Below are 22,910 nucleotides of genomic sequence, written 5' to 3' on the forward strand. Positions count from 1 at the left end.
CGTAGACCTTCGCTTCGCTTCGGTCAATTAGAAGTACCTAAACAAAAGATATGGCGCGCCCTGCGAAACTTGCGACGAAAGATATGGCCGTCGCGAGGGTTTTTATCTTACGTCCGTCATCCAAATTGAAGTTATAAAAAGAAAAACACATAATATTTTCACACATGTATTTCATAACGATTATAATTATGTACTTAATCAATATAATCCCACCAAAAACATTTCATGTAAAGTGTTGCCAAGACTAGGCGCATAAAGCTTTTACACTAAAAAGATATCAGATCCCGTAGTAGGTACCAAGACTTTTACTCTGTCAGTCCTAACTTTATAAGCTCTAACTGTATAAAGCCAACATCTTGGTCAAACAGTACGGCTTGGTCGTTTCGTTGCTGTTATATGGACAATCCCGTTATGACACTTTCAGAATTTGAAAAACCTTTGTTACTACTTTACACAACAAGGCCCTTCGAGGGAGTGTTTATGTGACTGCAACGAAACGGCCAAGCCGTACTGTTTGACCAAGATGTTGGCTTTATACAGTTAGAGCTTATAAAGTTAGGACTGACAGAGTAAAAGTCTTGGTACCTACTACGGGATCTGATATCTTTTTAGTGTAAAAGCTTTATGCGCCTAGTCTTTCGGCTCGATTCGGAAAATGAATTAGATTCGGAAAATGAATTAGATTCGGACCGGCATCTACAGTTTTAGCGCCTTTTTCTTTAGTAAGCATATTAAGTATTATGACGTTTATTTTTACGTATATACACCGAGCGGATGCTGCCCTTGCCTGAATCATGGGACGCAGAGGCACTACCCACCAACTCTATTGTATTTTTTCAACTATAGGTATCACATTATCGACATAATTCATTTTTTCTTTCTTGAAATTATGTGGAAAAATTGCTACCGCCTCCTAGATTGTCAAATACCGTTCACAATATTAATTTACAATTCCTTTATCTTTTTTCCATTGCAGATGCGACAATAACAAATCTAGTGAAACATTACATTTGTCAGCCATTATGTGCATCTCGTTCAACTCCTTCCGAACCACTTCCTCAAATACATTGAAGTTAGCTACCAAATCTTTGAATTCAGGGTTGTCAGTATCATTAGATTTGAACTTGTTGAAGTCAGCCTCGTATTGGGTCAACTTGGTCATGGTCGGACTTTCAAAAACCTGCTGTCGTTTGTCCACCTCTGTAATGGAACAATTATGTAAATAAACAGGAAATTATAGGTCTACTGTTTAACTAAGGCGGTTGGTAAGAAGTTATTATGGTCGGCTACGAACTACATTGAGTTGAAAACTTGAAACCTATTTTATGTAAAAAATATCTCAACAGTCAAAACTGTACATTCAAAAAATTTCATTCAAATTTTGATACATCTGTATACAGACAGAATCATAAAACCCTCTTGTTTACCGAAAATTCAATACTATCGTATCGTATCGTACAACCTTCACGGGTGACCATAGTATGTGTAACCTGGAAAAACAATGATCATGTGCATTTTGCGGACTTGGTATCATCTTCGGTGATCCGATTTTACGACTCTGGTAGGGTCAGAATGTTACAAAAAAAATGTAATTCCCCTTGATGAAAATTAAGGAATAAAAAAAAACATAGAAGGGGCTTACTATAGTAAAAAAAAATTAAACCTAAATTGTGTACCTATCTATATAATCTTAAAATTAGTCTTCCAGGCTTATCAATCGAAACTCCAGAAATGGGTGCAATACATATTAGTACAACTGTCTGAAGGAGTTTTAAATCATTACCATCGACACAGTCCTTAGATATGTTGATTTCCTGGCTAGGGGGACAGAATAATTCCACAGTGACGTTCTTCATGTACGTTGTCTGGTCTTCGAGATCCTCATGCGCTTTTTTAACAGTAACAGTGGTATCGATGGCCACGTAGTTCTTGCATATGTCACTTCCGTCTATATCCTTTGGGCAGCTAAAAGTATAGTTGTCATTCTTGAACGAACTAATTTCGCAAGCCTCTGTAATCATAAAAAAGATAGGTTTATGGATGAGTACAGAGCCATTGCTCTCATCTCCCATGCTAGCAGGGGCTGCTACACGTCATTAACAGCCGTGTGAGGTATTTCAATAGACATACAATAAGACCTAGTTTACCCTCTGGGTTGGAAGGTCAGATGGCAGTCGCTTTTGTAAAAACTAGGGCCTACGCCAATTCTTGGGATTAGTTGCCAAGCGGACCCCAGGCTCCTATGAGCCGTGGCAAAATGCCGGGATAACGCGCGGAAGATGATGATCCTCATAAAGACACGAGTAGCAAGTGAAAGGGAGATAACAGTAAATTAAACTGCAGGTGACATTAGGATGGCAACTGTCCAGCCACATTACTGTTTCGGCATTAATGGTAAATAAAGGTAACATTCCATTTCTGACCGCAGCTGCACTACTGCTCCGACACGTCGATGTTATTGTCAATTTCCATAGTAAAATGAATGACAAGACAATGAATGACATTAATGTCGCAACAGTAGTGCAGCTGTCGTTGGAAGTGGAGTGTCATCTTTACTGATAAGGCGTGTACGTGAGAGCTGTAAAATAAAATGAGTGACGTTCGGTGCTGTTAGAACGTTCAATCCGTCACTCATTTTGGGAAGTGGAAGTGACAGTGCCCACGTCAAGGCCGCAGCAGACGCAGCAGTAACACCGCAACAGCTGCGGCTAGGTGCCATTTGAATGTCACCTTTAGAGGTTTATACCGGGTGTTGCCTGTAATACGAGCAAATAATTAAAACATAAATATATTATACTCCTCAAACTATAAAACTTTTGTTAAACAAGTTCCTCTTTTTCATACAAAATAAATATTGACTTCAATGTACGCTGACATCAGTGTTTGGAGTTGCTTGACACGCTTTAATCATAACAAAATTTGCAATACATTGCGTCTTAGAATAAACTTTAAAGTTATTTTTAAAAGTCGCTGAACAAATGTTAGTCAGTTTGAGTAGTATAGCCTACTATTTAATTTATTGCTCCTGTTACAGGATTTACAGATAACACCCGTATATACTTACTTGAGCAATAACGGTTGTCACTATTATTATACCAGTTGCCGCCAATGCACTCGTGTATTTTTTTCTCCACTATTACAAACGGTTCCTTGCAGTCATATTTCAGACGAAATTTAGTTGAGGTTTCATTCTTGGTCGGTATAATATTGTAAGAACCGTGTTCCGGATACTCTGGCAAAACACATAGATCGTGGCCTCTGGAAGTAATCGAAAATTGCGTCCTCATAATTTGTCATGTCACGCAAAAAATGAAGTAAGAAATTCTAATTCAGGAAAAAAATATAAATAATAACAATGTAGTTCAAATGAATAAAGGCTTAGTTGAAGTAATTTAAATTCCAAGCAAACTAAGTAAATCGTTATTTTTACGCTAAGACGAAAGGGAGTGAAATCACGTGACCGCTTCTCCGTACAAACGCAGTCCCCATTTCCTCTCTAAATATGAACATTATGAAAAATACTTTTACGCCATTCGATGTAAATTAACTATAGCTGACTCACCATTTGTTAGATATTTTTGAATTATTATTGGAGTTAGGAGCTTCTAATAAATTCTACGCAATGTGTTGGTTTTCGCTCCTAACTTTTATAATAATCAAAAATTAATTGTATTTACAATTAACCCCTGGAGCGCCCCAGAATTACCGTAGTATGGAACTCCTATACTAGTTACCAGCACACGTGTCTGTGTAGGGCGCTCCACGGGTAAATATTTTCCATAATGTCTATATCCAGTGAAAAAAATGAGGATTACGTTTGTATGGAAAAACGGACGTCCACTATCCTCTTACGGAAAATCTTCGAATGAGGGTTTCCGCGATCGAGTTTTTCACTAGATCACAGCACCGTGGCGAGAGGTCTAGCATAATCCACCAATCATGTTTAACCATGTTTTTTTTATTGGTGGATTTTGACAGCAGCTGTCAAAAAAATTGTCGTCACGGTGCTGCCATCTAGTGAAAATCTCGATCGCGGAAACCCTCATAGTTACATTTGGCATACCTAGGTAACTGAACAGTAGGTGATAAAATATTAAGGATAATAATATGATAAATTAATAGTAATTCGCATAATGGAAAACGAGGAAAAGAGGAAGGTACTTACTCGTATTTAACATGGTTCCAGGAAAAAAATGTATCATAATTTGCTGTTACAGTTATTATTAGCAGACATCATAAATTTTGTAGCATTTTTGGTGCAGCGGAGTTGTGTTAACGGAATTGGTATAAACAATTTTAACCCTAATGATTAATTAGCGTTAATTACGTTAATATTAACCTTAATTTACCAATTCAGTTGGAATTATCTATACCAATTCCGTTAACACCACTCCGCTGCACCAAAAATGCTATAAAGATTACGATATCTGATTATTTCAGTGGAGTAAAATATTGTGAAAAAAAACTAATTTTTTTGGTTTGAACCACTTGTAAATCATTACCTGCTAATATTGTGCTAGGTACCTACTTAAAGCCGTATTCGAACAATGAGATACGTCAAATACTAGATATTGGAACGATATGGATTGGATATGTCAGTGTCAAACAAGTGTCAAAAGTGACGTTTTTGTTTGAAGAAACGTCTATTTTGACACTTGCTTGACACTGACATATCTCATTGTTCGAATACGGCTGTTACTAATTTTTATTAAGTTAATACATTAATGGAATTGCCTTACTTTTCATTTTCAGCTATAAGAGCGTAGTAACAAAACTCAGGTGCGTCGTGGCAGATTTGAGGGCATACTTTCTCGTGGTTCTCGGACCAGGACATGCAGTGCAGAAGTAGTCCGAACAAGGGTCTCCTGTAAATAGGAAAATTATCTAAACGTCGACTTTGCTTGACAAAAATGCTCTTCTTCTTCCTCGCGTTATCCCGGCATTTTGCCACGGCCAAAGAGAATTTAGACTAGAGGCATATTGTCAAAGTAAATGATGTAGTTAGTACATTTACTGCCATCTTTCGACACAAATGATTAACAGTTTTAGAACGCCATTTGACTTTGATCCTTATTTTTTCACTGATATGTGTTAAATTTGTACAATGTCAAAAAAATATCGCCATCTATTCGAGAGAAGGCCAAAGTTATGGCGCCATCGCTCGAAAAGATGGCACCGTACCTTTGGTCTAACGTATATCGTAAATCCTATATTTTTTATACCACGTCGGGGGCAAATAAGCAAACGGCCCAGCTGATTATAAGCAATCACTGTAGCCCATGGAAATCTGCAAATCCAGGGCGTTGCAGACAACCCTTACCCCCTCTTTGACCCTTTTGGTTAAGAATGGCACAAATGAGGATGACAGTATAACTGTGATGACTGATACTTACGATTCTGAACCGTTGCAGGTCTTCCTAAACTCGTCGGACGCGTCCGTGCAGTCGATCGAACCGTCGCACAACGTTGTGTTAGAAATGCAGTCACCGTTTTCACACTGCCAGTCGCCGTCGCTGTAGAAACAAGAATCTATCAGGCCAATTCGAACTTACACTGACATCAGAATGATCAGTGGCGTGCACAGAAATTTGAGACTGGGTAGGCAAAATTACATCAGAAAACCGGGCAAGTGCGAGTCGGACTCGCGCACGAAGGGTTCCGTACCATAATGCAAAATAAGGCAAAAAAAAAAAAACGGTCACCCATCCAAGTACTGACCCCGCCCGACGTTGCTTAACTTCGGTCAAAAATCACGTTTGTTGTATGGGAGCCCCACTTAAATCTTCATTTTATTCTGTTTTTAGTGTTTGTTGTTATAGCGGCAACAGAAATACATCTGTGAAAATTTCAACTGTCTTATCTATATCTATCTATATATTAACTATCACGGTTCGCGAGATACAGCCTGATGACAGACGGACGGACGGACAGCAAAGTCTTAGTAATAGAGTCCCGTTTTACCCTTTGGGTACGGAACCCTAAAAAATGAGAGCTACTAACTCACCAAAAAAATTTGCTTGATGGTTTTCATTTTGTTGTCAAGTCTTTTCAATTACTTCTTTTTTTTGGCTAAACGAAAGCTTTGAAAACGCATCATTTTTAATAGTTTGCACACACGCACACACCCACCACAACTTTCACAGTTAAAATTATCCATTTTTTCACTAATCGCACTTTATAATTTCCGGCAACTGTTAACTGTTATCTCATAAACTCACCAAAACAAACAAACAATGGCGACCGAATAAAAAATGTAAATAAACTTAACCAAATACTGTAAGCGAATAAAAAAATAGTCTCGTATTAGCACTAAATTACCATAGCAAATGCTACTTTTTAAAATAGTCACGTAAACATCGGAACTATTCGGAAACTTTCGGGCGTCATTCGTTTAGGTTTGGTACGAAAGACACTGCCTATTGCGTCTAAATGTGTGCGTTACTTGTATAATTGTGTGCTCGTACTTATAGGAAGGCCCACTACACTGTAACCGCGTAACGACGACTCACAAAGAGGCACACATAGAAAGATTTAGACGGAAATGTTTTCTGTCTTTGCCGTGCAAGGCACGTAGCGGCGCTAGTGCCGCGTGGTGTAAACTTCGTCGCGTAGAATTATAGATGATGACTTGATGACAAAGCTTAACCGGTAGATGGAGCGCTTATTAATTTTTAGAATGTTTTAAGTTATATCGATTACTGATAGTACGATCAAGTACCTATAAATTAAATTAAGTAGTTTAATAGGATAGACATCGGAATTATAGTAGGGTAGGCAGTGCCTTTTTGCCTTTATGAAGTGCACGCCACTGAGAATGATATTATATTAGAATCATGTTATTTAGTTATAGTACAGAATAAATAATAGTACTAGGTACAGAAGACTCACTCTCTAACAAAACGCGTCTGTCACGATCAGGACAGATATGGCCGCTAGGTGGCGACAGCGCCACGCGCGGCTTATGGCTAGCCACCAAAATTGGTGTGGAACGGATGTACTTTTAGCTAATACCTGTAGCAAAGCGACGAAATCGCGGAGTGAGCCACGCCTGGTTATAGTGCGTCTCGCCCACTTCAAAACGACTCTGGTATCAGTGTACGTTCGAATTGGCCTGGTTTTTAGATAATGTTGGTTATGCATATATGCAGATCCGATATTATCCTTATTTGCGACCACTACATACCGTAAAATGGGGAGAGTAGACTGAGAACTGACATTCAAACCTCGATAACATTTTATTTTTACATATGCAAACTGAATGGTGTATATAATAAATAAGTGTTCCGGACGCTTGTATTTTAGTTTTTATTTTATTTTGGGTAGTTCCATTTCATAACTTTGACGATAAACAGGAAATTCCACCTCACCCCGTAGTCCCTCGTAATTGGGGTGAGATGGGTTTTCATACAAAGGTGATTTTGGAAGATTTTTGGATCGATTTTTTTTATTATGAGTATTTACTATAGCTCCATTTTAAATTGGAAAACATTATTTTTGTAGCAGTAGCCTTAAAATCCCATCTCACCCCCCTTACATTCCTTCTCTCCCCATTCATAACCCAACTCTCCCCGCGAACCCTACTCACCGCATTTTACGGTACCTAAGTATTCAGTCTATCAGTTAATTTTATCAGTTAGTAAAGTTTGTGTATAATTGTAATTTATTATACTTCGCCATACCCATAGGTAAATTTATCCCTTATAGGCTAACAAATATATTTTTTTATTATAAACTGGCCGGAGTTTGACCGATTGATGGTGTTCCACGTGGTGGTGTATGATGATAACAATGATATACATTTGTTTAAAGTTTGAGTAATAATCGGTAAGATACCTACTCGAACATTTGACACTAAATGTTACAGTTTTTTGTACTTATTGCTAAGAAATGTATTTCCATTTTTTGTTTCCAAGACGTCATTTAGGTATATACAGGGTGATTCAGGAGACGTGAGCAGGACTAACACTGCGCATATCGTTAATTATAAGCAACTGTTTCGTATCAGTATTAGTGAGGTTAACGTTAATTTTCTAGTCGTGTTGAAAAAAAAGTTATTAATTTTTTTTACGACATGCATAGTCACCCTAAAATTAGAATACTAAACTACCTATATTCTGTGTCAAATTGAATGTCATTACTGTCATCACGGTCTGGTAACTTTTCAAAACTCGTATCTCACTCAAGTTTGACATTTTATTTTCTTCGTAATCAAAATGCCCTTACGGTTAAAGAGGTTTTATGTTGATTAATTAGGTCCTGTAGGGTGACCATGATTGTTGAGAATTAAATTTGCCCTCACCAAAAAGTAAAAAAATAGGAAAAAGTGTTGTTGTTTCTCCTAAATACGACGGTGATCGATCAATTATCAGTTACTGAGTGTGCAGGATTAGTCCTGCTCACGTCTCATGAATCATCCTGTATATGTAAAACACATAAAAATAATCTCATGTAAGCTTTACCCGATGCACGGCGTAATTATTTCCTCTGTCTCGTTGGTTGACTCCGTGGTCACTTCTAAGGTTGTACTCTCAAACCCATTCGTCGTCTGCCCCGTTGCTTCAAGTAAAAATACTGCAAAACACAAAACAACACATTGATGTGTATTGTGTAGCCATTGCGGCAAGTTTCGTTATGATCAGTATTTTTAACTGGTACATAACATTAATAAGTAATTGGTACGTAACACCAAAATTCACTAAATGGCGTTACAACCCATCAACTACTGATAGGGATTGTCATGAAAACGCTACTTACCTATCGTTATTTTAACACTAAAGGCCACTTGCACCATTCACTAACCCGGGGTTAATCGGATAAACCTGATGTTACCATGGTTACCAGTAGAATATTATAGAATAGAATAGTTTTTATTCGTAAACACACAGACAATAGACATACATAGAAAGAACATAGTGGAACTAACGTGTCACGAAATGGCCCCATCTCAGCATGTTGCTGGTGACTTCCAGCGCTGATCTTCCGATGAGACCATCAAGTGAGGAATAATCACGGAAGGTAACAGACAAATAAAGAAACATAAAATAAGTCGAAAAATAAATTACACACAGTTTACACAACTAATACAAAAAGAGATACTTACAACATTTACTTTTTGGCACTATTTTAACGGTTTAACCGGTAAACCCCGGGTTAGTGGGATAGCGCAAGTGGCACTAACAGTTCAAAGCACTTTTAAATCCTTATATAATTAACTGATATAAGTTTAAGATGTCAAAATTAACTTACAGCAAAATAATAATATGAAACACTTGAGTGACATGGTCGATGTGTTTAATGGCTGAGTCCCAATCACTTTATGTGGAATAAATACAATATTGTTATAACAAGTATTTATACGGAAGGAAAACTACTGTTTAAAATATTGGAAATAAAACGTATAGTGATTATATTCTCTTTGAAATATTGGTGGTTATTTGTAACCTACCTACCTACTTACTACAGTTATCAACTGAATGCCAAATAATGATGGTGTTAAAATATTTCACTAATATTAAAGTTACTACCTATTATAATTATTTACTTGTTTCAATCTATGTATTCTTAAAGAATGTCTCACGTTAGAACGGCCAGTGTCCGGGCCGAGGCGTCCGACATTTTATTTTCTAACACAGGTGATCGGTGATCACGTGATGCTTTCTATTTACCTATAGAAAACGAAGTGTCGGACGCCCCGGCCCGGATCCGGGCCGTTCTAACGTGAGTATACCTTAATGGGCCATTGAAATGCTACATTTCACCTTGCATTGAATAAGGGTCGGCTGGTATTTTAAACAAGTTTCTGACTCGTCTATATACTCATATTACTTAGGTATAAATGAATTAGACAGGTAGTAATCTACATAGTAACCTAGGAGAGATCAATCACCGTGAGCCTTAAAAGGCTAGATGACAATAGACATAATACAGTGAAATCTGGTTAATTGGCACCTGGATAAATGGGAAACCTCAATAATTGCAATCAAAGGTCCGGTCCCAGTCCCTTGAGACCAAAAGGCCTCTATAATTGAAATTTTGGAACCTCTATAATTGCAATTTAGATTTTAGTGCTTTTCGTAATTTTGCCTCTGTAATTGACCACATCGCAACTAAGACCTCTATAATTGACACTGTGCTAAAAAATCTGTTGTTTTAGCTCTTCTTATTACCTCTATTATTGAAACGAGTCTTACTTATTACCTCTGTAATTGAAATAATGTAGTTGTAGAGAGCAGCAACAATATTTAAATGTGGTCATTTTATTTTAAATCTTCATCCAGAATTCAATTTATTTATTGGGTACCTATCACAGCCTGTAGTAGGCGAAATAGTTTTGATTAAATCAAAAACAAAGTAAGCTTTTTACATTCCAATAAAACTTTCTTCTACAATTCAAGGATTTTTTTAAACCCAAATGATTAATAAGAAAATAAAGTAGTAATTAAGTAATGTAGGTAGTGTAAAAGTCGAAGTTATATAATATATAGACCAGAAACCCAGAACGTAAGCTTGTAAATCTACTTTCAAAGGTTATTTACACCTCCATAAAAGAAATTTGTCAGATCGCAACCTCTATTAATGAAAACCTCTATAATTGACACAACGATTTTTTGAACCTCTTTAATTGGCACGACCTGCTTAAATGAAAAACCTGGTTAATTGACAAAAAATTGCCGGTCCCTTGAGATTGCAATTATCCAGGTTTTACTGTAATATAATATACTATCGACCCGCCCCGGCTTCGCACGGGTTAACAAATTATACACCTAAACTTTCCTCAAAATCACTCTATTGATAGGTGAAAACCGCATGAAAATCCGTTCACTAGTTTTGAGTTTATGGCGAATAAACAAACAAACACACAAACAGACAGATGAGGCGTGGGACTTTTGTTTTATAAAGTGTAGTGATAGTGATATGACGCAGATCATACATATGAAAAATCATATCATATAAATAGGTACAGCACTTGGCTAGTTAAAAGTATGTAAAATGGTAATCACGTCATGCAAAATACCAGAGTTCAGTATGATATCGTATAGGTACCGGAAAGCATGCACTACATAGTCGACGTCAAAAATAAACTTACATTTTTGTTCTGTACTCCGTTGAAATAAGGCGAAATGTGTATACATATATTTGACTTTGTTTATAGTAGGTACCTACCTACACAAACTGATAGCGAATTTACCGCATGGAAAATATAATTTAGTTAATAATGAGGTATTTGTAACTTTTCTGTGAAAACGAAAGAAATTCAACCGACGTAGGTGTACATAATATACATACATATATTATTACAAAATTTCAATATTCCACGAAATTGTTTTCCTGGTTCTGAAACTTTTGTAATGCGAAATTTGACGTATTTAGGTACCTATTGTAAAATATTGTCATCTCTTATGCTTAGAATAAATGTAAAAGTGGAAAATATTTACTGTCTTGTCTGAGGCTTGAACTTACGAACACTGGATCACTAGTAGTCTTTCTTCGTAAACTGAACGAAATGGGTAAAAATATGTACACTATATATACATACTATATGGGCACACTAGCAGCCGCCCATCTGTATAAAAGAAAATACTTTTAACTCTTTAATTTCCACCGCCATTAGCGCTAAATTTCTTTCCCGAAAAACTAGATATTATTTTAGCAAAAAAAAGTACGAAAGCGGACCCCGTCGCAGTACGAGACAAACGCTAGGATGATGATGATGATATTATTTAAGACAGTCAATACTAGTTTTGACTGAAAAATCCAGAGCTGGGCACCGTTAATCAAAAAGTTAACTTCGTTAATCGTTAATCCGTTAAATAAAAAGTTAACGTCGTTAAACGTTAAAACGTTACTTTTCAAAAGTTTTAACGGAAGTTTAAGTTAATCGTTAATCGTTAACTCGAAATCGTAAATATACGCAATAGGAAATAAAACTAGTAGAAATAATCATAAAATTTTGATTTTTATTAAAGACTAATCTACAAATTAACATGGTAATCATTACTAATTCATAATAGCATAGCCAAGAAAAATATCATTCGCTAGCATCTGCCATAAGGTGCATGTTCCCCTTCATGAACATATTAAAATTGTCGTCTGATAGCGACGCCCGTTTTGGAGAAAGAATATCTTTTCCCGCCGAAAACAGGCGTTCCACAGCAGCACTCGAAGGTATACTAGTGTTATATTTGAGGAATAATCTTATTAAAATAACTAAGAAAGCACCATCATCAAATGAATTTTTCGATTTCATTTCTAGCCATATTTTTGCCAAATTTTGAGCTTTGCTTCTCGTTGATCTACTGTTTCTGTTGGGTTTATCTGTAGGCTGCGTAACAGTACTAAACAAATTGCCTTGGTGTAAGTAGGTACTTAGGTATTAACGATTAACGGACTCAAGGAACGTTAACGGAAGTTAACAAGTCCGTTACAGGTTTTTAAAGTTAACTTAAAAGTTAATCCGTTACTCGAAAACTTAATTTCGTTAATTAACGATTAACGGATTAACGGACTTCTGCCCAGCTATGGAAAAATCCCAGTTAACCGGTGATCCCAACCATAGGCACTGGAAGCCTTGGAATGTTCGAGCTGTGTGCCTTAATGAATGAATCTAGGTAATGCGCAAGAAAGAGAACGCGTCATGATCATGACTCATGCGTTAGAGAGGAACAACGCGATTTGCTGTCAAACATTCGTGTTGTTTGACAGGGACAATACTGTACTTAGTAAGTAAGTAAGTAAGTAAGTAACACAGTACGGAAGAGAGGAATTTATCTCTAAGAGGGATCTCTTCTTAGTAGGTATTATTATCCTACTTAGTGGTTGCGCTGACGATCCTTTGACATCGATGTGGTAGTCTGGCATCCATTACGTCTTATCGCAGGTTCGACTCCGCGCAAATCAGTCGCGGGTGTCGCTGATGTCGCTTTTGCTCGAAGATCTTGCACAGACTAGATGTGGCTCAAAGATTCAGTATTCTCATTCTTCCTTGTAACTCTTCACAGACATAGGTTCATTCAATGACGTAAATTATAATATGAATATTGAACGGGTCAAATATATTCGTTTTACTTCCAGGGATCTACACAGGCGCCAAGTAGTATTAGGAAGGCGAAAATCGTGCAGAATAGAGCCTTGGTGCACAAAACAACGATTTCATGTCGTCGCGACCCTCAGTCATGAGGAATCGATGAAGAAGAAGACTTATATACCGGATACTAATAAAAAATTGAACTGAGATAGTAGGTCTAAGAAAACTAAAACAGCATAAAAAATATTTACAACACTTCATATTTTAAGTCTCTTCATAGTCTTTGGTTAATTTAGGTAAACTTATTTTGAGCAGGTAATTTAATTAACGTATTCTATGTCAAATAAAATTATACAGGCAAGAAATACGCATTTATTATTTCTCGCGTCCTTTTTACTGATAAAAGCAAACTGGAAACCGTTAAAGATTATTAGTGAAGCGAAGTTTGAATCATTGATTTAGAGAGATCCAAGGATTGTCGGTGCCAAGCTCCCATTTTCAATATAAAATATAGAGGGTCCTTGGCAGGGATTTTGTTAACAAAGACTAGGGGCTATATTTGTCAGGCTGAGAAGGCCTGCCGGGAATGCATCATTATGTTGACCTGTAGGGATCAGCGTTTTGCTCTTAATCAGTCAACATAGTGAATCTTGGTATAGGTATCTACACGGTGGCTAAAAATTAACTGCATTCCCGTTGTCAGGGAGGCTTTGGGATTATACTGAGCAACTTTAACTGTTGGACTAACCCTGAAATCACGAAATAAAAATTTACCCTCCCATAGAAAATGGACCAGCCAAATTTTTTATTCGCGATTTCGGGGTGTTGGTCCCATTAGTAAAAGTTGCTTAGTATAATCCCAAACCCTCCCTGGCAACGGGAATGCAGTTATTTTTTAGCCACCCTGTATAAAGAGGCGAAGTGCTGCCCGTGAAAGGGCTGAAAATGTAATTGATGAGTGATAGTAAGCATTGTATATTTCTGTGTACCTTCCAGTATCCGTATGTGTATGTATACAGCTGTTAGAAGACTGCGCGATGCGTGCTATTGTATTGCACTTAGCGTCGATTGCGCGCGGCAGACGCGTCTAATGCCCCATCCGAGGCTCTTACAGGATATTATTCCAGTGGATTGCCAAACACTGGTGACTCAGATCCTCAGGCTGTCTAATAATAATGTCTTCTTTCATTAAATTAAAGAGTCTCCTGGACTGCCTCTACGAAGGTTGTCCACAACAACTGGTTTTCACTGCATTTTTCCATCGGTTCTCTGATGTCTTTGACTTATTAGCCTCCACTAAGCTAGGTGGACCAATTCAGGATTGAGATGACGTCTCCGTGTCGCTATCACTACTTGAGAATCTTTTTTCTGCAGCAATTTTGTGCCGCGCCCACTGTTAATTAAGAAGATAAAAGAATAGGTATATCCCTTTGATACGCTCAGTTTAGCCCTTTAGTACACTCGAAATTACTATTAAATCCTTTGCCTGTATCTACACACAGCTACAAAAGTGCTGGGTATGCGCTTGTTAGTTGTGTGTTGTACTTAAATGGAACGTCATAAAGTAGCTACGCACTTTTGCAGTTCGCTGTAGGTACCTTTAACTCGCTTGCACTACGTAACCATTAGGAATACTGCCTAGAGATGGATCGAGCGTATTGGTCGAAATTATCGCGCTTATGACAGTCATCTTGTACGGCAATCAGAGCACGTCCCGTAATGGTTACTGCTGGAGCCAAATTCAGACGTTTTAGTGTCAGCTTGTGTAAGTAAAGGGCTATTTGTAAGGGCTGAGACCCGTTTCTTAAAAGCTTGTAACTTGTTGTACAAGCGGAAGTCACTTTTTGACAGCTTTTGTTAGAAAGGGATCTTCACTTGTATTACAAGTTACAAGCTTTTGAGAAACGGGCCCCTGGTGCAAGATTTGTATCATTTGAAAAGGAAATGTTTTCATAAAAACCTGTATCAGAAAAACCCTTAATGATTTAATGGAATTTGTACTGGTGTGACAGTGACATGGTGGTTTGCATTAATATACTGGGTCAAGCAGATCTTGTCAGTAGAAAAAGGCGGCAATTTTTTTTATTTGAATTTCGCGCTATATTTTAGTTGCATTCTGTAATATCACTTTTATCGTATATCTCTCTAGTCTTGCAACGCCTATACCTATACGCGATATACCACTAAAACAGGGTGTGTTTCGACGTTTGAACGAAATTGCCCACATCACCTTTTGTCACGTAGCCTATCGTAGTCATCTCTCTCTATCACTCTTCCACACTAGTGCGACAGTGACATCACTGCCCGATTCGAACTTTGAGATACGTCGTTTAATAGATGTAGAAACGATATGGAATATGGATTAGATGTCTCAAGTGTCAAAGGTGACGTTTTTGTTTGAAGAAACAAAACATTTGACACTGTCATATTTAATCCATATCGTTTCTAGATCTATTAATTGACGTAGGTATCTTAAAGTTCGAATCGGGCCGATAGTTGCGTTTCGTTCGCTACGGAGCGTTAACGATTGCATTTTGGCTACGCACCCAGGATAGATACGGTTGGCAAAACATTAAATTATAATAGCCTCATTTTTTATATCATTCTAATAAGATATTAATAGATCCTAATATATGCAGGACTCTTACAAACATTCTTCCCGGAAGTAGGTAAAGATGATAAAAAATAATGCCTTATTTACGTCGCGACATTTTTGCGTAAAATCAGTAAAAAGCGAAATCAAAGAAAATGTATCCATGTGAAGCTAATAGGTAGTCGTAAAATATACACGTGTAAGGCGTTCGTGATAGATACCTACATATTGTCTTAACTTGCTAGTAATAAGTAAGTTTGGGAAAGCATATAACGATATTTTGTTGGATTCTGGTTCTTATACATATAATTCTAACATCAGTAACATCATGATGTATCCGTAAAACTAAATATCTGCTATTATAAATCATTTCCAATTCGCCATACTCATTTCCAGTCCGTAAAATCTCTGGAGTAGGAGTACGGGTTAACGGATGACACACGCTAGACCGGGCCGGGGCCGTGACGGAGCTTTCGGCGCTTCGTTTTCTATGGAAAGCACCACGTGATCACCGATCAGCCGTCATCCTTGTATGTGGCCGTCATAGAAAATGTCATGTCGGACGCCTCGGTCTGGACTCGACCCGGTCTAGCGTGAATCATCCTTAAGCCCTTGCTACACGGTCGCTGACAAGCCTTCTAACCGTCTGACCTTGGTCTGTCCTTGGTCAGTTTTGATAAAATTTTGTTGGAAACAACTGTCTACACGGTCCGGGACAGACCAAGGCCACGCGGTCTGAAGGCTTGTCGGCGACCGTGTAGCAAGGGCTTCAATCTGGTCGGGTTCGGGTCGAAGAACGCGAGACTACGACGCAGTGACAATTCTAATTAACCTTGAATTCAATTCTAATTTGTATTCACTTAATGGCCTTAATACATTCTTAAAATGCTCTGGTTTGAGCTTAGAAGTTTTACATACACAACTTCAAATATCTCAATCTCTAACTTTTTGTATTGCAACTCTCTTGCATTATTTACTCAACAAAACGCTTTAATTAAATACATAGTTCAATACTAATTAGGTGTAGTAATACTAAACAACTTTTAGTAAATGCGGAGGGCCTACCGCGAAACATGAAAATCGAAATTTCGAATAGAATTTAATAGTGGAAAAATTACTGTCTTGGGTGAGACTTGAACTCACGGATTCTAGATAGATACTCCAGTCTCAAGTCAAGACACCCAAGACAGTAATTTTTCCACTTTTAAATTTATTCTAAGTTTAATAGCATCGTTCGCAAACGTTTATGCTTGTTAAAAAATTAAAATCGAAATTTCATTATCTGCATCTCTATCGCTCGAATATGTAAGAGTGATAGATAGGCAGATAACGAAATTTCGCTTTTCGTGTTTCGCGTTAGGCCCTCAGGGCCAGACGGTCAGAGCGGTCAAGTCGCCAATTAAGCCGACCACTGACTAACAGGCCGTCGGACGATATCGGCCTGTCAGTTAGAACAAAAATTTGACAGTTCCGAACAACTGACCGGCCGATATCGTCCGGCGGACTGTTAGTCAGTGGTCGGCTTTACTAAGCATTGGATTCTCTACACGTATTTAATACTCCTTAGTTTCAGTTTTTATGGTACCGTGGGTTGTTGCACTCTCGTATTCCATTCCATTCGGCCCCTTTTAGGTCACAGTGTAGAATAATTCATTGTAAATGGCCAGGTACAGTCAGCATCGGTAGTAGTAGTAACAACGTACCTATCTGCTACCCTCGATTACTTTTCCAATGAGGTTGGCTGCTCGAAGAATTTAGCAGATGGTGCCAGCATAGCTTGCCCTGTCAATCCCTAGAATGGTGTCAATTTCTTTTTCATGGAATTTTATGCCCTGGATGCCAGCCCTTTAAGCCAAATCTCATAGAAAAAGCGGCAAGCTATGATGGTGACATCTGTGCAAAGTTTTGATTGTTGCCAACCCCATTAAAGTAATATCTCGACAACGTTCCCCGTGCATGAACTATAGGGGGCAGGACACAAAAGCCGGAGCCGTCAGATTTTGGCGCGAGGCGTAAATGTCTCGTTTATGCTTCCGATGTAGCCTACAAGATGGACCTGCTATGCACAAGGAAACGTACCGACGAGAATGGTAGATGGTAGCACTTGTTTTGGCAATGTACATATGTTTGCGATTCAGGCCACAAGATGGCAGACCCTCGCAACGCGCACGGTCCCTATATTCAACAGTTTAATTGTCGAAACATAATATCTCTTTTTGTTTACCTATCGAAGAATGGTAAGTAGATACTTTTGACACATAGATACGCTACTTTCGATGCGGACTGTACCGAACATGTATTCACAAACATTATTATATTATTGTTATGACTGGATATATGTATATGTACTCTAATATCTGTTTACTTGAACTAATATCAGTTATAATTTTAATTAGGTATAGGTACCGTAAAACGGGGTGAAAAGACACGATTTTCAACTTCAAAGACGATTTTCGCCAATGATCCAAATGATAAAAGTAATAATTTTGATATCATTTTTTGAGTCTTGGTTAGTTCTTCAATTTTGTATTTGTGAAATAAATTTTTACCTACCCAATTCAGAGAAAATCAAAGAAAACTACCTGTTTTCTCCATATCGATAGACACAAGAAAGGGGTGAATAGAAATATTAAGTTTTAGCTGTCATAGGCATCGAGTTTGGTCATTATTATGTGGATACTCTATTGGCAAATGGTATATATATCTGTTAAACAGCTATTTGACACAAAATTATTTTTTCGTGTCTTTTAACCCCCAAGGCGTGTCTTTACACCCCTTTGTTGTATCTAATCACCCCCTATGGCGTAACTGTTCACCCCATATGCGTGTCCACTGACCCCTTTATCACGTAAATTTGCTTGTTATTGGTTTTTTGCAAAAAAAATGGTTTATTATAGAGAACATTAGTGATATTATTTATTATTTAGGTACTACAGATACTATATTACCAGGTTAGCTAACTTTTACTTTTTTTTTTTTTTTTACATACAATATACCGGGTGTGGCCTGTAATATGAGCAAAAAATTAAACTGTAGGCTGTACTCCTCATACTGACCAACATTTGTTCAGCGACTTTTAAAAATAACTTGTGATTTGATTTTTAATGCACTTTAAAGTTTATTCTAACACGCAATGTATTGCGAATTTTGTTATGTTTAAGGCGTGACAAGCAACGTCAATCACAATGATATGGCGTGGCGATGGCGTCCATTGAAGATAATATTTATTTTGTATGAAAAATAGGGAGTCTAAATACTTCATAATTTTTAAAAGTTGTTGAACAAAAGTGTCACCGTTTGAGGAGTACAATCTATGTTTTAATTATTTGCTCGTGTTACAGGCCACACCCGGTATATACAGTGGTACTACTAAACGAAATTAATAACTAGCTTAAATCTAAAATAGGCCCTTGAGGCATTGTACTTTTACTTAGTTAATGTCAAAACATTTACCGCTAGAACAAAGTTCAGACAGGCTTCATTTCTTACCTCGGCGAGACCTTACTTTAGAGTCAAAAAAATCTAACTTTTAGGCAGTTTGATTTAGTTATTTTGGTATCAATGTAGAGAATAAATAGTCTATTTTATACGCATTCCAAAAAATCTAATTTTAGAGATGTACGTTTTTAAATATAACAACATGAAAGAAAAAGTTCAAAATTTCTCTATTCACCCCGCGATTTCTGTTCACCCCGTTTTACGGTACATATTTAAGTTATATGTATGTCTTTCCCATCACGGAACAATGGTGTTCCGGACCTTTGGGAGGCGTGCGCGGAGCCGAAGCCAACACGTAGAGGCCCTTTTGACACTTTAAATGAAATGTAAGGGGTACACCGAGCGGAGGCTGCCCTTGCCCATGTCATGGGACGCACGCAGAGGCAGCACCCGCCAGGGTGTAAGGACTATTGAGAGTTGATGGAATCTAAAATGAACTAGGTTATTGGGTGAAAGCGATGGACTAAGAACTGAGCTATGGGGTAAAAAACCGGACGCCTGCCTAATAAAACGGTATGCAATTTTATTTTTAAGTTATATTATTATTAAATTGCGTATTGTGTAGGTTATCACTAGTTGACTTCATATTGACCTCATAAAGAATGAAAGACGAGCTTGTGAAGAAGAGAAATGTTTCATCTTCTCTACGTAATTATTCCCAAAAAATAACTATTAAGGGGCCACCCCACGCCAATGACCTTCGATCTGAATCCCTTAGTTTTCTAATGTTTTTTGTAGCTTATTATATTAACAGCAACGGCTTTAAGCAATATAGTATCCCATATTTACTTCAAAGTTCATTGGCTTCGAGATATTTGGCATCAAAGTTGAACAATTTTAGGCTAATAAACTGGTTTTCTGGCCATAACTTTTGTGTTAATTAGTTTAAAATTAAAACCCTAGACACGTTTTTCGAGACGTCAAAGACGAACCCATATATATAGATTTCGTACATGTAAGATCTTTCACAGCAAACTAGATACGAAAAAAGTGTTTTTTTAGACAATGTCTAAAAAAATCATAAAAAAATAAGTATTGATTTCTTTCAAAATCTGGTAGACAAAACCGGAGATAAGATTGAAGAACCGATAACTGTTTGTCTTATAATTCTATCTGTAGTGCAAAAAAAGGAGATACGATTCGAAACTTGTCAAAAATCGGTGAAAACCTCGGGTAGCCCCTTAAATATAGGTACCCGACTCAAAGGCTCCTGACTATATCCGTAGCTGTATAAAAGCGACAATAATTTTATGCGATAATTGATATTGCATAATATTTAGAGATGCACCGGATATTCGGTTACTATCCGGTATCCTGCCTATCCGGTAATTATTATAACATCCGGCTGGATACCGGATGGTGGCCTACTATCCGGCCGGATACCGGATAGTAACATTGCTTGGTTTCGGAGTAAACAAAATTGGAATAAGAAACAGTCACGGTCATAATCTTACTCGATTATTATATTAAAACAATTTAATCATTCCACATACTTGCACGCGCACTCATTTCGAACCTAGAAATGAGTCCGCGCGAACGTTCACTACGAAACACGTCAAAACCTGCGCAATGCGCACCTGATAACCCGAAAGGTAGGTATAGTTGGTCAGGCCGAATATCCGGTATCCGGTATCCGGCCAAACAACTATCCGTTGCGTTGCATCTCTAATAATATTACTAAACACACCTACAAAATAATTCTTGGATAAAATGAATTTGCATAAAACTTTTGGCAAGTAATTAGTAAATGAATACCAATTTAAAACATTTTTTTAATAAACTAATTTGTTTATAATGAAAATTCATAGCTCTCAAAACTATAGAACCCTTAAATCGGTTTATTTAGTTTAAGACGAAGTTTTATTTAGTCGCACCAAAACGGGCGAGAACTTTTTAATCCTGATTAATGATAACTATCAGTTCGAGGATTCAATGAACACTGCCTCTTTTAGTTTCTTGGATTAATTTGATAGTGGTATTATTATTTTATGTTTTCAGAAAAGTAACATTAGTTACTCTTAACAACGTGGAGTATGACAAATAAAGAAAAATGCGGAGTAACTAGAAATAATTTTGTGTGTGTGGGTGTGCGACACGTAGGCGACGTATACCTACAACACTGTAGGGTCAAGATAGGTCGTTGAGAACATAGGAAAGTCATTTTAATTCAACGGTCAGTATATAAACAAATCATATTCATCTTGTATTAAATGATAACATGTAAACATGTTTGTAAAAAAACAGGACAAAAGCGAGCCAAACTCTTACCCTGAGGGTTCCGTGCCATCACAGATATTAGTAGATTTATTAAGTGATTTGTTATTATAAAGGTGGGATCAGACGGTTCATTTTCTGTTCATTTTCTAGTTTCACTATTCATCTTTCACTCAAAGTAACACGTCTGAACACAAAATAAACCAAAAGTGAGAAATGAATTCATTAGTGAAAGGTTCCAACAATGTTGGATATTTTTATTCGGGATCTTTCACTCGCACTCCGAATGAACACAAAATGAACAGTATGAACACAGAAATGAACGTTTATTCGGATTATGTATATTTTTCTCGAATCCTGTGGGTATACTACTATTACTACTAAACACGGATAACGTAAAATCAATAAAATGGTGTTCAAGTGGAACGAACAAAATACTCTTTTATTTTTGGAGCATTTTAAAAATTACCATTGCCTCTGGAACCACAAAATTGATGAGTATAAAGACAGAACAATCCGGGCAAATTCTATAAAATCTCTAATTAGTGATTTAAACTTAGAGGTTAGTGAAGAAGAAATTAAACTTAAAATAAAGACGATACGGACCCGATATACAACAAAATTGACCAAAATACCTATATATAAATAAAAAACGTATACCAAGACGCACAACTTCATTCGACGCCATAGTGAAAGAAAAGAAAAAATGAATAATCTTTCCAGCAGCCGTGTGAACGTGGAATGAAAGGAAAATGAACCATTCACTCAAGTGAACATTCATCCGAGTGAACCGTCTGATCCCACCACCTGATCCAACGGCCATATAAATACAATAAATAGTTACCAACGCCAGCGGAGGCTTAGTTTTTTACCCTTCGGGTACGAAACCCTCAACAAGAAACATTTTAAACATTTTTTTTTTGCATACATTTGGAGGCGAATAGAACGTTGGTATGCGCATTTATCTTATCGGTATATAGCAAGTTCCTGTTAGTATCAAATCAACTAAATATACTTCGCACTGCACTTGTTATTGCTGTGTGTTATACGTAATTAAATAATAACATCCTGCGCAACTTCCTGCCAGTTACTGACTAACATTACCCGTAACATATGCACTAGTGCTGCACTCTGGCGGCAGAACATTGCAGTTAATACTCCCTATTACTAGAGTCTGTGCGGAAACAGACGAGTCGTGAAATGTATGGGGTCCAATACATTCTATGACTCTTCTCTTTCCGCACAGGCATTAAATTGAAATTACTTTAGGTGCTGTGTATTCCAGTAATTAAACCTTTTTTTAAGTTGCTCTAAATTTGTCCATGAGTTTAGATTGGTATATATATGTACCTATGCTCATAATTATAATCTGGCAACACTAAATTATGAGGTTCTTTTTATGACTACGAAATTCAAAAAGGGTTAGCAATGAAAATAATAATTATCGCCGTCATTTCTGGTGTCGGTCACTAAAATGGTCTGTGTCATTTGACATTGAGTACTTGTTTGCAATGTCAGTTTTTTTAGATCGACGGGCACACAACAGTGTTATTTCGAGCTGCGACTAAAAAACAACAAAAA

General features: G+C 37.2%; 1 protein-coding gene across 1 annotated transcript; it reads right to left on the bottom strand.

The window, feature by feature from the left end:
• Positions 1-486: 486 nt before the first annotated feature.
• On the bottom strand, positions 487-8,832 carry LOC134798964 (low-density lipoprotein receptor-related protein 1B-like). Its single transcript, XM_063771390.1, has 7 exons — positions 8,820-8,832; positions 8,460-8,571; positions 5,394-5,513; positions 4,740-4,865; positions 3,065-3,258; positions 1,784-2,011; positions 487-1,200 (listed from the first exon to the last, which is right to left on the bottom strand). Exons 1-7 carry the CDS (start codon positions 8,830-8,832, stop codon positions 941-943), a joined length of 1,053 nt encoding a protein of 350 aa, XP_063627460.1. The 3' UTR covers positions 487-940.
• Positions 8,833-22,910: the final 14,078 nt, after the last annotated feature.

Source organism: Cydia splendana, chromosome 17 (assembly GCF_910591565.1).
Source record: "Cydia splendana chromosome 17, ilCydSple1.2, whole genome shotgun sequence".
Classification (NCBI taxonomy): Eukaryota; Metazoa; Arthropoda; class Insecta; order Lepidoptera; family Tortricidae; genus Cydia; species Cydia splendana.

Coding starts and splice junctions, on each gene's coding strand:
- LOC134798964 (XM_063771390.1), bottom strand. Junction 5,514..8,459: donor ATAATTACGCCGTGCATCGG/GTAAAGCTTACA, acceptor TTGTTTCTACAG/CGACGGCGACTGGCAGTGTG. Junction 2,012..3,064: donor TGACAACCGTTATTGCTCAA/GTAAGTATATAC, acceptor TTATGATTACAG/AGGCTTGCGAAATTAGTTCG.